We start from the raw sequence: 15,379 nt of genomic DNA on the forward strand, positions 1-15,379 counted from the left end.
TCCTTCTAATGGTATGATTTGAATATGTATGTTATCTGAGGACTAATTGTTTCAACTTTTTGCACGTGTAGGGTTTTCACTCTCCCGATCGCTTTTTACTTTCAACTTGTAATGCGAGTGCAACTCAAAGCATGCAAAAAGCCTCCGTCTAGCGCAAGCAGGAGTGCAAGATAGTGCTCCACTCGTAATCTAGTCCCTAGTGAGCTATAAATTCTGTAAATCTCTGGGTGTAACTTTGCACATGCATATAACTTAATTTGAATACAAAATGGAAACCAGGACATAGATATTAAGCTCACTTTAACTATGTGTCTCCTTTTCAGGGGTTAAACACATAAGTATGTGCACACAAAGTATGAAAAAGTGCAATAGTAAAAAGTTCTAACAGGACTTTTATGTACCTTAAAGTGATGGTAAATCCTAGCGTTTGTGAAACGCTAGGATTTACCAGTGCTACAAATTAAGGGGACTTTGAGTCATGAAGTATAAAATACTTCATGTTAAAAGTTCCTTCATTTGCCTGCAGCATATGCCGCGCTGAGCATTTCCAACTCTTAGCCATTAGCCATGCACCCAAGTTGACATTATGCTGTATGGCTAGCAAACTATTGGCTAACATCACCTCATTGATAAAATAGTGTTCTGCCGTGGGCGGCCGGAGGTGCTCAGCGAAGCATACACTGCAGGTAAATAAAGGAACTGTCAGCATGAAGTATTTTATACTTTTATGACTAAAAGTCCCCCTTTATTTGTAGCACTGGTAAATCCTAGCGTTTCAAAAACGTTAGGATTTACCATCACTTTAAATTACAGTGCAAGAACTGATTGTTCCGAATGTGTTATCTACTTATTACTGTACTTGTACTAAAGGACTTGCTGCGCTAGGCGTGTCGTGAAGTAATAATGCTGTTATTGAGACTGTCTTGCTCTAGGTGTGAAATAATAATTCTGTTATTGAGACTGTCTTGCTCTAGGTGTGAAACAATAATGCTGTTATTGAGACTGTCTTGCTCTAGGTGTGAAATAATAATGCTGTTATTGAGACAAGATATCCTTTTCTGAAACTTAACTCCAATTAATAGGGTGAGATCAAATCACACCTGCTTCACCTGTTCTTCAGACTTTTTCCTGCTTGTTATACTAAGATATACTTACTTATCTTAAAATATTACTGAAATGTTATCTTAGTTATCTATAGAAGCATCAGGACCAAATGTCCTCTCATGGTGAAGCGATAGTAAATACCATATTAAAGCACTGCAAATGAATATGTTCAATGCACAGAGATTGCTTTTTTTTAATGAAGGATCTTAAAATGCATAATTTATAATTGAAATCCTAAATTTTATTACCTAGCCAGCTGGTCCCCATCAAAGACAATTTCTCTCTTTCTTTAAGAAGTGGGCAGGGCAGCCAATGAGAAGCTGAACTACCGTGCATTGGAAGCAAAAGGGCCTCAGTACGGCTTCTCATTGGCCTGCATCATCAAAAACTAAAAATATGCCTTTGAAATGAGTCTAGGTGATAGAAATTAAGATTTCAGTAATAAAAAATAAATTTCTGTGGTACTTATCTAAAAATGTATTGTGCATGCAAACTCTGTGCCCTGAACTTAAATATCTTATTATTTAATATCACTTTAATGTCTATTTGAAGTCTAGTGTCTATTAATCCAGATGCTGTGAAAATACTAATCTATCTTTTGTGCACAGATCTGTAGAAACTTTTTTTTCTTATAAAAAAGGGCTAATCTACAAAGATTATTTTATAGTAAATTGGTTGATTTCTTCAGATCATTTGCTTATTATGTAGATGAATGTCATACTATATTCACACTGAGATTTAAAGATGAAGGTAACATATTTTTTTCCTTTTTTTCTAACAGCTTAACAAAATCAGGAAGAAAACTAAGCACACATCTTCAAAGATACCTGATAAACAGGAAAATATTGATACAGATGAAGGAACCATTATCAGAAGATAAATCAGATTTCTGAGAAGAGACTTTGCATTTATTTCTGCTTAATGCTACCTGGCAAACCTACATTTTTATTCTCTTGAAATCACAGCTTGCACAGCACGCGTTCTGAAAAGAGGAGGAAAGTATGAGACAGATCAAGTCAAGTTAAGATCTGCAGAAATACAGTGGCAATCTTTAAACTGGAAGAAGATCTCATTAAGCAGCAAAGGAATTTACCTACCCTACAACTTTAATTTTAGATTGCTCTGGTTATTCTTAGATAAGAACATTTATTTTACCTTTCCGTGTCTACTCAGCCCCCACAGACTGTAAAGAGCCCTATGATGGAAGAATTTGAATTTAGTGTGAAACAACTGCAGCCAAATGTCATATCTGTTCGCCTATACAAACGTAAAGTGGGTGGCCTGGGTTTCTTAGTTAAACAAAGAAGAAATAAACCCCCTGTCATCATCTCTGATTTAATCCGGGGTGGTGCAGCAGAGCAGAGTGGGTTGGTACAGGTAGGTGACATTATATTGGCTGTAAATGATAGGCCACTTGTAGATGCCAGCTATGAAAATGCCCTGGAAACTCTACGTAGTATTGCTTCGGAGACCTTTGTTGTGCTCATTCTTAGGGGTCCTGAGGGTTTCACAACCCACTTGGAGACCACCTTTACTGGAGATGGAACTCCCAAGACTATCAGAGTCACAAGGCCCCTGTGTCCCAAATCCAAGTCAACTGACCTGTCCAGTCAGAGTCTTTATAGCAAAGACCAGAATAATATGGTGGACAGTGCTACAAGCTCTGCTGGTTCTTCTTGGCAGGAAGTTCACCAGCTACTTCACTTAAATGGACTTGAGGGAGTAAAAGGGGATGACATCAGTATCAGTCCATGCTTTAATGGGGGAACAGAGAACAATGAGATCCTGAAAGAGATTGAACCTGTCGTAAGTGTCCTAAAGAATACAAAAAAAGAGCTTAATGGAGATGACCATTGTGATGTGGAGCGGAAGGATGTAGAAGTCCAGGTGGAAAGGTGGGTTAACCATTGTACCAAAATAAATAGACTTTTCAATGAAGTGTGTATTTTAAAACATAATCACATTTCTACATTCCATGATTAAATAACTTAAAGGGACATAAAACATAAACATTTACTTTTATGATTCAGATAGAGCATATAGTTTTAAGCAACTTTCCAATTTACTTCTATTATAAAATTGTCTTTGTTTTATTGGTATCATTTGTTGAAAATAAGAAACATAAGTTCAGGAGTGTGCACGTGTCTGCAGCACTATATAGCAACAACTTTGCAAGAATGTTATACATTAGCAAAAAAATTGAAGCTTTTTTTAAAAAAATTGTATGCTCTGTCTGAATCATGAAAGAAACATTTTGGGCTTCATGTCCCTTTAAAATACACTGAAGTCAAAATTAAGCTTTCATGATTTAGAAACAGCATACCATTTAAAACAAAACTTTCCAGTTAACTTTATTCACTTACTTTATTTATTATCATATGTACCTCATTCTCTTGGTATCCTTTGTTAAAACTTAGCTTCTTTTCACAAGGGCATATTTAGGTAGACTCAAGGGCATGCATATATATTGAGCACTTTATGGCAGCAGTGTATCAATGTTATACATAAAGTTCTCAAATTATGCACCAAGCCCTGATCCTACTTCAGTATGCACACATGGAAAGGAGAAATGATTCAACAATGGAAATTGAAAAATTATATACTTCATTTTAATCATGAAAGTTAAAGGAACAGTGTAACCCCAATTTTTCTTTCATGATTTGGATAGAACATACAATTTTAAACAACTTTCCAATTTACTTCTATTATAAAATTTGCTTCATTATATTATACTTTGCTGAAGGAACATCATTGCAACGCATCTAGCCTTACACATCTAGTCAGCCAATCACAAGAGACAAATGTGTGCAGGCACAAATCAGCAGCTAGATCCCACTAGTGTAGGATTTTCAACAAGGGATAGAAGTGAATTTAAAAGTGTCTTAAAATGACATGCTCTACCTGAATCATGTAAGTTTAATTTTGAATTTCTTGTTCCTTTAACTTTTGAATTTTATGTAGACATGTGCATGGCAAAAAAATTCAGTTCGGTTCGGATCAATTTGGATTCAGAAAAATTTGAATCAATTCAGTTCGGATTCGTTTCAAATTTATTCGGATTCGAATAGATTCGGTTCAATTCTGTTCGGAAATTCGGAATTTCGGTAAGTATTAGGTGGGATGTGCTGTGTATTAGACTAGTATTATGTACTGTATATTAGGTATAACCCATAGCAGAATGATATAACCTATATACTGTACAATACTAGTGTAATCCATGGCCATCCGAATCTACTGAATAAATCCGAATAAATCCGAACTAATTTGGATTTATTCGGTAGATTCAGCACTATTTTAATTCGGAAATTCGAATCGATCCGAATCCCGAATTTACCGAATTCGGACGAATTTCTGAATCGATCCGAAACGAATCGCACATTTCTAATTCTATGTCATTGACAATATCTCAGTATGCTATAACAGTATGTTACAATACTTGTGAAGAATAATTAGGTTTCAAGTTAACAACACTTCATCCAGAGGTACCTAAAGAAGAGTGATCAAAACATATTTACATTATTTGTGTATGATCCTTGAGGAATTCCTTATGCACAATTAATATTGGGAAATTTTAATGTTGACTGCTAGTCCCTTTAAGATGAATCTAAGTATGTCACTTTCAATAGCAGAGTGTGTTATAAAATGTGTGAAAAAATAATTAGGCTCAGTTAACTCATTCTCATGAGATACCTTAAGATGGATGATCAAAATAGGTGGTTTTCCTTATTTGTGTATGATGCTTTGAGGAATCCCTTATCAGCAATCTATACTTGGGAAAGAAAAGTCAGAGTGTTTGGGTTACATAGTTTATTAATGAATAATATTAGAAAGGGGAGCTGATGTCTCTTAGCTCAGATAGAAAATGAGATATCTCAGTTTTTTCCCCTTTGTTACATATCACTCATAGAGCGTTTAATCCCCTGGCTAGAATGAGTGTGGCAACACATTTTATGTCCCCATGACAGTTAAGGAGTTTATATAAAAAAGAGTGCTTTATTTTGTCATCATTTTATGAAATTCTTAAGGTGTTAATTACTTTTAACCCCTTGCATACTGCAGTGGGAGACATTACAACTTGGGCAGAGTGGGGGTTTATAAAGACAGCTGACCAGTGATTATTAAATTATATTTGAAGTATTTCTGTAACATTTAACTGCTACCTAGCCTTTCACTAATCCTTATTTTCTCACTCCATTATACAGACTAATCCCTTGTGCTGTCTCTCATTCTACTTTTTTCTCATTATATTCATCTAATCTTTTTCATGAATATTAATCATAAGTGAGGTAAAGATGACATATGTGCTGTTACTTTTTATCCTGTTTTGATCATTTTGTTTGTTTGTTTTTGGAGTTGCAGAAACTGACATTTGCAGCATGCAGGTTTAATAGGATACCCAGATTGAGTTTCACGAAGTCTGTAGGAACTTTTAGGTTTAAAAAGCTCTATGGAAAATGTTATTGTCAATATTAAAATCACAACTCTGAGACAAAATTGTGTGATCATTTTAACTAACTCTTCATGCAGAAATTTTGTATCACTTAACACAATGAACACATTTAGCTGAGCTGACGAAAGTGGGTATATGGTTAAAGTGTTTCAGATCAAAAAGTACCATTTTCATTTGCAAAATTGGCTTTTGAATGTCCCACATGCAAACAATCAGTATTTAAAATATCTCAGCTTTCAAATTATACCTATTTTCAGTGATGACTAGCTGAAGTTTAAGTATGTCCTTTATGGGTTTACCAATATTATTCATATAGAAAACATTCTAAATTGTCAGCATTCAGATAGTCCACTGGTAGTTTTAACCTCACAGGTCATAATTACTACGGATTAGGATTAGGGTTAACCCTTTTGGAGTCAATTGTTCCCTTGGATTATTTTCAGATATTCCTTTGCAGTGTTTGGACATCCTGGGCCATGGTTTAGCAATCCCAGATTTCATTCATAAAAATATGGACCTGAATAGGGTAAGAAAGTGGTAGAAGTGTCAGTGTAGTAGAGCTCCTAAACAGTAGTAATCCTACAGGTCGGTAGGAAAATCATGGAGAATTTAACTTTCTAGCCATTTGGATTGATTTTAGGAGCAGTTGAGGGCCATTTTGCCTACAATGTTTATTATTGAAATAAATGTATAAAAAGTGTTTTAAAGGGATATGGTATATAACAAGGTATTTGAATAGGAAGGGCTTAAAGATGTATATATATATATATATATATATATATATATATATATATATATATATATATACATAAGAGAAGCAATGGCAAACGTGATTGTGAGTGTGATTATATAATATTACAACTCCAACATATAGGGGTAGATTTACCATATGTCGAGGGGACAAGATTCACTATAGCTCGACATTTATTATTGCACAAGAATTTCTAGTAAAATGCGCGTACAGTGCTGCCCTCTGCTCACTGGCGGCCAATCGGTCGCTAGCAGGGACTGTCAATCATCCCGATTGTATCGGATCAGGATGATTTAAAGGGATATGAAACCCCAATTTTACTTCTAAACAACTTTCAAATTTACTTCTATTATCTAGTTTGCTTCATTCTCTTGATATCCTTAGTTGAAAAGAATATATAGATAGGCTCAGTATCTGCTGATTGGTAGCTGCTCACAGATGCCTCGTGTGATTTGTTCACCCCTGTGCATTGCTATTTCTTCAAGAAAGGATATCTATGGAATGAAGCAAATTAGATAATAGAAGTAAATTGGAATGTTGTTTAAAACGGTATTCTCTATCTAAATCACAAAATACATTTTTTGGATTTAATGTCCATTTAAATCTGCCACCTAAAAGGTTGCGGACAGGTTAAGAAGCAGCGGTCTTATGACCGGTGCTTCTTAACTTCTGTTTCAGGCGAGTCTGAAACGATTGGACTCCGAAGCAACATCCACTGCTTCATAAATGGAGCCCAAATTGTAATGCAGCTATTTCATTTTGCCGTTTTATTATTTGCAAGTTTATCTTTATCATATTCTTTGAGTGGCCTAGTGCCTCTGGCTTCTTATGCTATTTCGCTATATAAACCAGATGTCCTCACTTTGTCTTCATGTATGTCCTGGATAATTAGAATAAAGCAAATTATTTACACATCATTTTCTAATATTAATATTAAGGCAGTATATTTATTTACAACAGCCAAGCAAGGTAACGTCTTTTTCCAACCTGTTACAAGATTTTGACAAGCTGTATAAATTGCTGAAATAATGCTTATTATCATCATAGTTCAAACATTTTTTTATTATAATAAGCCCTTTATGTTGTAAGAGAAGTCAAACACAAATAACAAAGAGGAATCGTGTTATCCTGGTTTTTGTACGATCATCACTAAAAGACATTTTAAAGGCTTAGAATATTAATATGGTTAGTGTCCTGCTCAGGAGAAATTGTATCTAGTCTATAATAAATACTGAATGGTTATACATGAATGGTTTCTATGCATTTGGCACAACCAACTAATCAGTGGTAGGATCAATTTAACAATAGGAATAATTTGTCCCAAAACTATATTTCCTCTTTATTAGTTTATTGTATAAAAAAATGTTAAATTCATGTGTTTTTTTGCATTCCAATTAATCAGTATCATTGATATTTGAGGCTTGAATTGCATAAACAAACAAAACAGTACAAATGCATTTTTTGTACGATTAACTAATACCATCAATCATGCTGTTTTAAAATTAATCATTTTAGAGCATTTTTTTTTTTTTTTATGTTTTTTACTATCCAGTATTCAACCAGTGTCCAGAGCAGGCAGTCCAGTAATTTTATAAAGCATAGTGAACACTTAAAGGGACAGTGTACTTGAATTTTTTTATTCATTCCCCAGTTTTGAATAACCAGCACTGTTATATTAATATAATTTTTAACTCTTGTATCTAAGCCTCTGGAGACTGCCCCCTTATCTCAGTGCTTTTTACAAATTTGTATTTCAGCCAATTAGTGCTGACTCATGCATAACTCCACGGGAGTGAGCAAACAGTTATCTATAGTGAACACATGAACTTGCTGTGAAAAGCTAATAAAATGCACTGAGATAAGAGGCAGTCTTCAAGGGCTTAGAAATTAGCATATGAGCCTACCTAGGTTCAGTTTTCTACAAACAATACCAAGAGAACAAAAAAAAATTGATGATAAAAGTAAATTGAAAAGTTGTTTAAAATTGCAGGCTCTATCTAAATCATGAAAGTTTTATTTTGACTTTACTGTATCTTTAAATGCCCAGTTTTTTTCTAAAGTCCCCTAAGTGGCTGATGATGTTTAAAGGATTTCTTTTTATATCTTTATGCATTACAAATATGACCTCGAAAGAAGTGACACTGCGCATGTACAAACTACTCTATGAGGCCTATTTATGAAAGGTCTTGCGGACCTGATCCGACAGTGCAGATCAGGTCCGTCAGACCTTGCTGAATGCGGAGAGCAATACGCTCTCCGTATTCAGCATTGCACCAGCAGCTCACAAGAGCTCCTGGTGCAACGCCACCCCCTGCTGACTCGCAGCCAATCAGCCGCCAGCAGGGAGGTGTCAATCAACCAGATCGTATTCGATCAGGTTGAATTGCGGCGATTCTTGTCCGCCTCATCAGAGCAGGTGGACAGGGTTATGGAGCAGCGGTCTTTAGACCGCTGCTTCATAACTGGTGTTTCTGGTGTGTCTGAAGACTCGCCAGAAACACGGTCCTTCAAGCTCCATAAGGAGCTTGATAAATGGGCCTCTATATGTCACCAGTACGCAAGGGAGGTGCAAACCCTCCACACTGTTTTAAGTACTGAAAAATCTTAAAACATTAGTCTGTGTGACAAGGCTATAATGTGTATGTATATATATATATATATATATATATATATATACTGTATATATACATAGAAATACATATCTAAATATGTGTATATATTTATGTATATATACATATGTATACATATAAACAAATATTTACACATTTATACACATATACTTTGGAGTCCTTTCCACCTCAATTACTCAATGTATAGATATATTTATATATTTTAAATAATTAGACAGTTATGTAAAGAAATATCAATTTAAAAATAAATAGAACATTAACTAGCACACATAGTACCTAGCAGACCCAGTACCTAGGGCACCCCATACCAAGCACACACTGTACCTAGCACACGCTGTACCTAGCACATACAGTACCTAGCACATACAGTACCTAGCCTAAACCATACCTTACACAAACCATACCTAGCACAAAATGAAGAACATTGGAATGTAAAATATTTATAACTACCTTCAGGATAGCGCACTTGCTCTAATGCCTGTCGGGTAATCTCGCAAGGACTAGGTGATAGGTTTTGTTGCAGTTTGCACGCTCCATTTAAGTCTATGGGGAGAAGAAGTTAGCATGGGTGCAATATCCAAAGCCCTAAAGTTAGCGTGCGTCTACTTTTTGCGCGTGAGCTAAAGCACTAAATAGCGCACCACTTGTAATCTGATCCATAACTAATACTAGCTCCAGACCAGCCATGCTGAGCTGATCCAGAGCAAAACAGGGTCTCTGAGTCAATCAAGGGCCGTCATATGTGTGTAGCCACCAATTACCAGCTGTTTTCAGCTCAGGATTGGCAGCTCTTTGCATGGGGTTAAACTCATAGTTTTGTTTAAGAAATAGTGCAACAAAATGCTCTTGCACATTATTGCTTTTTATTATTACTTCTTTATGGCTCTTTAATGAGAAATGTTTTTGAAATAAATGGATTTTTATTTATATTTTTGTGATTTGTCTTTTCTCAGCAATGCAGAGAGACATGAAATGCTATTATTAATGATGTCATTGGCACGTGGCAAAAGGCAGGTTTATTGTGGGCGCATCATTATACACACTGAACTCCATAGCAGTCCCAACTTAGAGCCTTGGGCTGGATTTAACTAAATGCAAACCGTACAGCAGTATACAATGTTATATTCACAGAGGCACTTGCCTTGTCTAATATTCTGTGTGCAGTGAAAAGAAGGTGGCCCATGAGTTTTATTACTTTTTAATGTACCATTATGTTTAATGACAATAGAAAACAATGGCAATTGTATAAAGTGCTTAGTGCTCCTAGAGATGTAACTTAAACCCTGACTGAGGTACCTTGTTTTTACATCACTTGGGTTAGTGTAAATAAAGAAGAGAAGAAGAGAAAGCACGTCATTCTCCATAACCCCCTGTTAACTGTGCCTGAGTGCCTGACAGGATTAGAAACAAATGAAGAGAATGGGAAGATTAAGCCCACGGCAAACTGCAGCCTTTTTGCAATTTCCTACTATAGTTAAGGGTCTAAATAACACCCTGCAGTTAATTAAGTGGCCATTAATGGCTATGAGGAGAATATATCATTGTTAGCAACTCACTAATTCACAGCCTTTGATGGGAGCCTAGGGCAAGACAGATATCGCAAGTCAGAGTTACAGGACTCACACTACAAGCCTGACAGAGAAAGACGTATAAGTCGCTGTTCTGCTTGAACGCATTCGCTGAACAGAATATATTATTGATAATTTCGATCAAAATGAATGTGTGCTCATTAATTATCCCAATTTACAATCATATCCTAAAATACAGTGTGATGTGATTTATCAATAGCAGTATATCATCTGTAAAACATTATAATATGTTTTTGGAGGTTTACTGTAATAAATATATTTATATATATTTAAATATATATATATATATATATATATATATATATATTCAACACTTATTTTGTATAAAAAAAGTTAATGGTTTGTTAAAATGGAATTAATTCCAACAGAGATCTGCCAGTTTAAAGATACACACATGGACAGACACATATATCAAATATTAAAATATAGAGGTTGATCACAATCTATCGACTATCAGCTCCCAAAACTGATTTTTTTTTTTACTGGCCCAATTTAGAGCCGAGTTACTTGAGTGATCACAATGCTATATTGTAATGTTTGCTAAAAACCCACTGCCGCAACCCAAAAGCTCTCAAAAAGTACTTTTCGAGTGTTAATTGACTGTTTTCGAAATAGAAACTGGGAGGTCTCCCAAAACTGACACATAAGGTTACAGCAAAGCTCTATTCATGGAACCCCTTTGTTGAATCGGCAATGTGAAAACTAATTTACATGGGTAACATTCACCTATTGTTATAACAAGACATCCTCAACACTCATTCATATAAATGCCATATGTATCTTGGCAGGATTAACATTCTTCTATAGGCACTTCAGGACATCAATATCTACAAATGCTGAGATTTTATATTTCATTTTCATATTTGATTGTTTTTCGCACTCGCACTATCTTGATTGTCACTATGTCAGGGTTTCACCTGACTTTGCTTGTTGTTTGCTGCTTTTTGTTATGGCTGCCATTTCTCTCACCTGTGTTTTCTCCTTGCCTAAAGCAGAGTGTGTAACGTTGCAGACTACACCCAGGCTCACTCTTATGGCCAAACTGGAGATCACCATCAGTGAGAGAGGTTGCAGTCCTCGAATGATGATGTCATCACTTACAATTTAAGTGCCTCAGTTCAGTCTGCCTTTGCCCTTTCGTTTCTCTGACTTCTCCTGTGTTCCTAACTCTGTGTATTACCTGGCTTGTATGATGTTCCTTCTGGTTCCTGATCCCTGGCTTGTTCCTGATTTCTTTGATTTTTGTATTCCTGACCCCGGCTTGTCTAACTACTTGCTTTGGTACCTGACCCGGCTTTTCTAACTACCCGCTCTGGCTGTGACTCCTGGCTTGTTATTTGGCTTTTGGGCTCATTATAATTTTTTTTTATTTATTTTTTTAATAAAGGTGTGATTAATTTAGCATTTCACATCTCTGCCTGGTTCCCTGACACACTAACAGTGCAGATGATATTAAAATCAAGTTTTTCAGAACATAGCGTAACCATGGCTTTCATAACTAACTATTGCAATCCGTTTCCATTTGCACCACTGCTAACCCATTTAAATCTATCTATTCAGTTGTCTGGATGAGCAGACTGTGCACTGTTTTGCTCTCACTATATGGGTGTTTGAGAAATTTCAAAAGGATTATTTTAATCTATATTTATTTCAAGTGTTTTTTAAAGGCTGGTTCCTTTTAATCCATTTTATAAATGGCAGATTTTTTTTTTTACAGGACTTTAATTTATTTGAAACTGTAGATCTCGACCCACACATCTTTGCTGCTTAGTATTTTTCTAAGATACCCTTAAATGAGATTGCGCAATCGTGCTTGAGTTTTTGTAGGGGACAATCAGTTTTCAACTCCATAGTGTGTTTTTTTTCGAGCGGCTGAAAAGAGAATCAGCCAAAATCGCATGGTATGGTATGTGGGGTTTGGTTATATTAGTTTGGTTTTCACACACAGTGTTTGTAGTCTGAGGAAGGGATACTGTGCTATACCGAAACTTGACAATAAACCATGTTATTTGATTGAACAGATGACTGAAGTCCAGTGAGTGCTTATCTTTGCCTTTGGATTTTGTGTTTTACACCCTAAAGCACCCTGGCAGTTGCCCTGAGTCGGTGAGAATGCATCTTCTACCAAGTTTGTATATATATATATATATATATATATATATATATATACACACAAAACACGGGAGGGGTCAGCACTCTCAGGCCGGACCAGGTACACATCCTTATGACCCTGTAACATGCACAGTCCTGGGTGCAAAACAGCACTCTCAGGAAGCTGCACTGTCACCAGAGTCACAGGCAGTTAACCCCAGGCAGGCCTGGGTGCAAGGCCCAAACAGGGAAAATTGCAAAAAAATAATACATTAATATAGCACACAGAGAAAGTCCAGCACTCACTTACAAGCTCACAACTAAGATAAAACGCAGCAATGGAAGAGTTAGTTACCGCATCTGGCCAAATGGGAAAAGCCCAGGTACCTCGTCAAGGTCTCTTCCAAAAACCTGGGTCCCAAAACAGCCACACAATGCAGGCTCACAATCAAACAACTGTGTAAAAATGAAGGGTGCACAGGCTTATGTAATCTCCCCAAACATATACAAAACACGGGAGGGGTCAGCACTCTCAGGCCGGACCGGGTACACATCCTATGACCCTGTAACATGCACAGCCCTGGGTGCAAAAAGCACTCTCAGGAAGCTGCTCTGTCACCAGAGTCACAGGCAGTTAACCCCAGACAGGCCTGGGTGCAAGGCCCAAACAGGGAAAATTACAAAAAAATAATACATTAATATAGCACACAGAGCAAGTCCAGCACTCACAAGCTCACAACTAAGATAAAAAGCAGCAATGGAAGAGTTAGTTACCGCATATGGTCAAATGGGAAAAGCCCAGGTACCTCGTCAAGGTCTTTTCCAAAACCTGGGTCCCTAAACAGCCACACAATGCAGGCTCACAATCAAACAACTGTGTAAAAATGAAGGGTGCACAGGCTTAAGTAATCTCCCCAAACATATACAAAACACGGGAGGGGTCAGCACTCTCAGGCCGGACCGAGTTCACATCCTTATGACCCTGTAACATGCACAGCCCTGGGTGCAAAACAGCACTCTCAGGAAGCTGCACTGTCACCAGAGTCACAGGCAGTTAACCCCAGGCAGGCCTGGGTGCAAGGCCCAAACAGGGAAAATTACAAAAAAATAATACATTAATATAGCACACAGAGAAAGTCCAGCACTCACTTACAAGCTCGCAACTAAGATAAAAAGCAGTAATGGAAGAGTTAGTTACCGCATCTGGCCAAATAAAAAAAGTCCAGGTACCTCGTCAAGGTCTCTTCCAAAAACCTGGGTCCTAAAAACAGCCACACAATGCAGGCTCACAATCAAACAACTATGTAAAAATGAACGGTGCACAGGCTTATGTAATCTCCCCAAACATATACAAAACACGGGTGGGGTCAGCACTTTCAGGCCGGACCGGGTACACATCCTATGACCCTGTAACATGCACAGCCCTGGGTGCAAAACAGCACTCTCAGGAAGCTGCACTGTCACCAGAGTCACAGGCATGGTATGTGGGGTTTGGTTATATCAGTTTGGTTTTCACACACTGTGTTTGTAGTCTGAGGAAGGGATACTGTGCTATCCTGAAATGTCACAATAAACCATGTTATTTGCCTTTGGATTTTGTGTTTTACACCTCAAGCACTCTGGCAGTTGCCCTGAGTCTGTGAAAGTGCATCTTCTACCAAGTTTGTATACATATATATATATATACTGTATATATATATATATATATATATATATATATATATATACAGTATCTCACAAAAGTGAGTACACCCCTCACATTTTTGTAAATATTTTATAATATATTTTCATGTGACAACACTGAAGAAATTACACTTTGCTACAATGTAAAGTAGTGAGTGTACAGCCTGCTTAACAGTGTAAATTTGCTGTCCCCTCAAAATAACTTAACATACAGCCATTAATGTCAAAACCATTGGCAATAAAAGTGAGTACAACCCTAAATGGAAATGTCCAAATTGGGCCCAATTAGCCATTTTCCCTCCCCGGTGTCATGTGACTCGTTAGTTTTACAAGGTCTCAGGTGTGAATGGGGAGCAGGTGTCTTAAATTTGGTGTTATCGCTCTCACACTCTCTCATACTGGTTACTGGAAGTTCAACATGGCACCTCATGGCAAATAACTTTCTGATGGTCTGAAAAAAGAATTGTTGCTCTACATAAAGATGGACTAGGCATTAAGAAGATTGCCAAGACCCTGAAACTGACCTGCAGCACGGTGGGCAAGACCATACAGCAGTTTCACAGAACAGGTTTCACTCAGAACAGGCCTTGTCATGGTCGACCAAAGAAGTTGCGTGCAAGTGCTCAGCGTCATATCCAAAGGTTGTCTTTGGGAAATAGATGTATGAGGGATGCCGGCATTGCTGCAGAGGTTGAAGAGGTGGGGGGTCAGCCTGTCAGTGCTCAGACCATACGCCACACACTGCATCAAATTGGTCTGCATGGCTGTCGTCCCAGAAGGAAGCCTCTTCTAAAGATGATGCACAAGAAAGCCTGCTGAAGACAAGCAGACTAAGTACATGGATTACTGGAACCATGTCCTGTGGTCCGATGAGACCAACATAAACTTATTTGATTCAGATGGCATCAAGCGTGTTTGGCGACAACCAGATGAGGAGTACAAAGACAAGTGTGTCTTGCCTACAGTCAAGCATGGTGGTGGGAGTATCATGGTCTGGGCCTGCATGAGTGCTGCCGGCACTAGGGAGCTACAGTTGATTGAGGGAACCATGAATGCCAACATGTACTGTGACATACTGAAG

The 15,379-nt window shown here is 37.2% G+C and overlaps 1 protein-coding gene across 2 annotated transcripts in view; it reads left to right on the top strand.

Annotated features, from left to right (window-relative positions):
* The first annotated feature begins 1,926 nt into the window (after positions 1 to 1,926).
* The window catches only part of NOS1 (nitric oxide synthase 1), a 131,763-nt gene continuing 118,310 nt past the window's right edge, over positions 1,927 to 15,379 (top strand). Inside the window, exons 1-2 of one of the 2 annotated variants that reach the window (XM_053700503.1) lie at positions 1,927 to 2,999; positions 6,560 to 6,564. In XM_053700503.1, the coding sequence (XP_053556478.1) occupies positions 2,302 to 2,999; positions 6,560 to 6,564 (703 nt within the window). In that variant the 5' untranslated portion in view covers positions 1,927 to 2,301. The remainder of the gene's footprint in view (positions 3,000 to 6,559; positions 6,565 to 15,379) is intronic. The other variant, XM_053700501.1, reaches the window with a different exon arrangement.

This window comes from Bombina bombina, chromosome 2, assembly GCF_027579735.1.
Source record: "Bombina bombina isolate aBomBom1 chromosome 2, aBomBom1.pri, whole genome shotgun sequence".
In the NCBI taxonomy this organism is placed as follows: domain Eukaryota; kingdom Metazoa; phylum Chordata; class Amphibia; order Anura; family Bombinatoridae; genus Bombina; species Bombina bombina.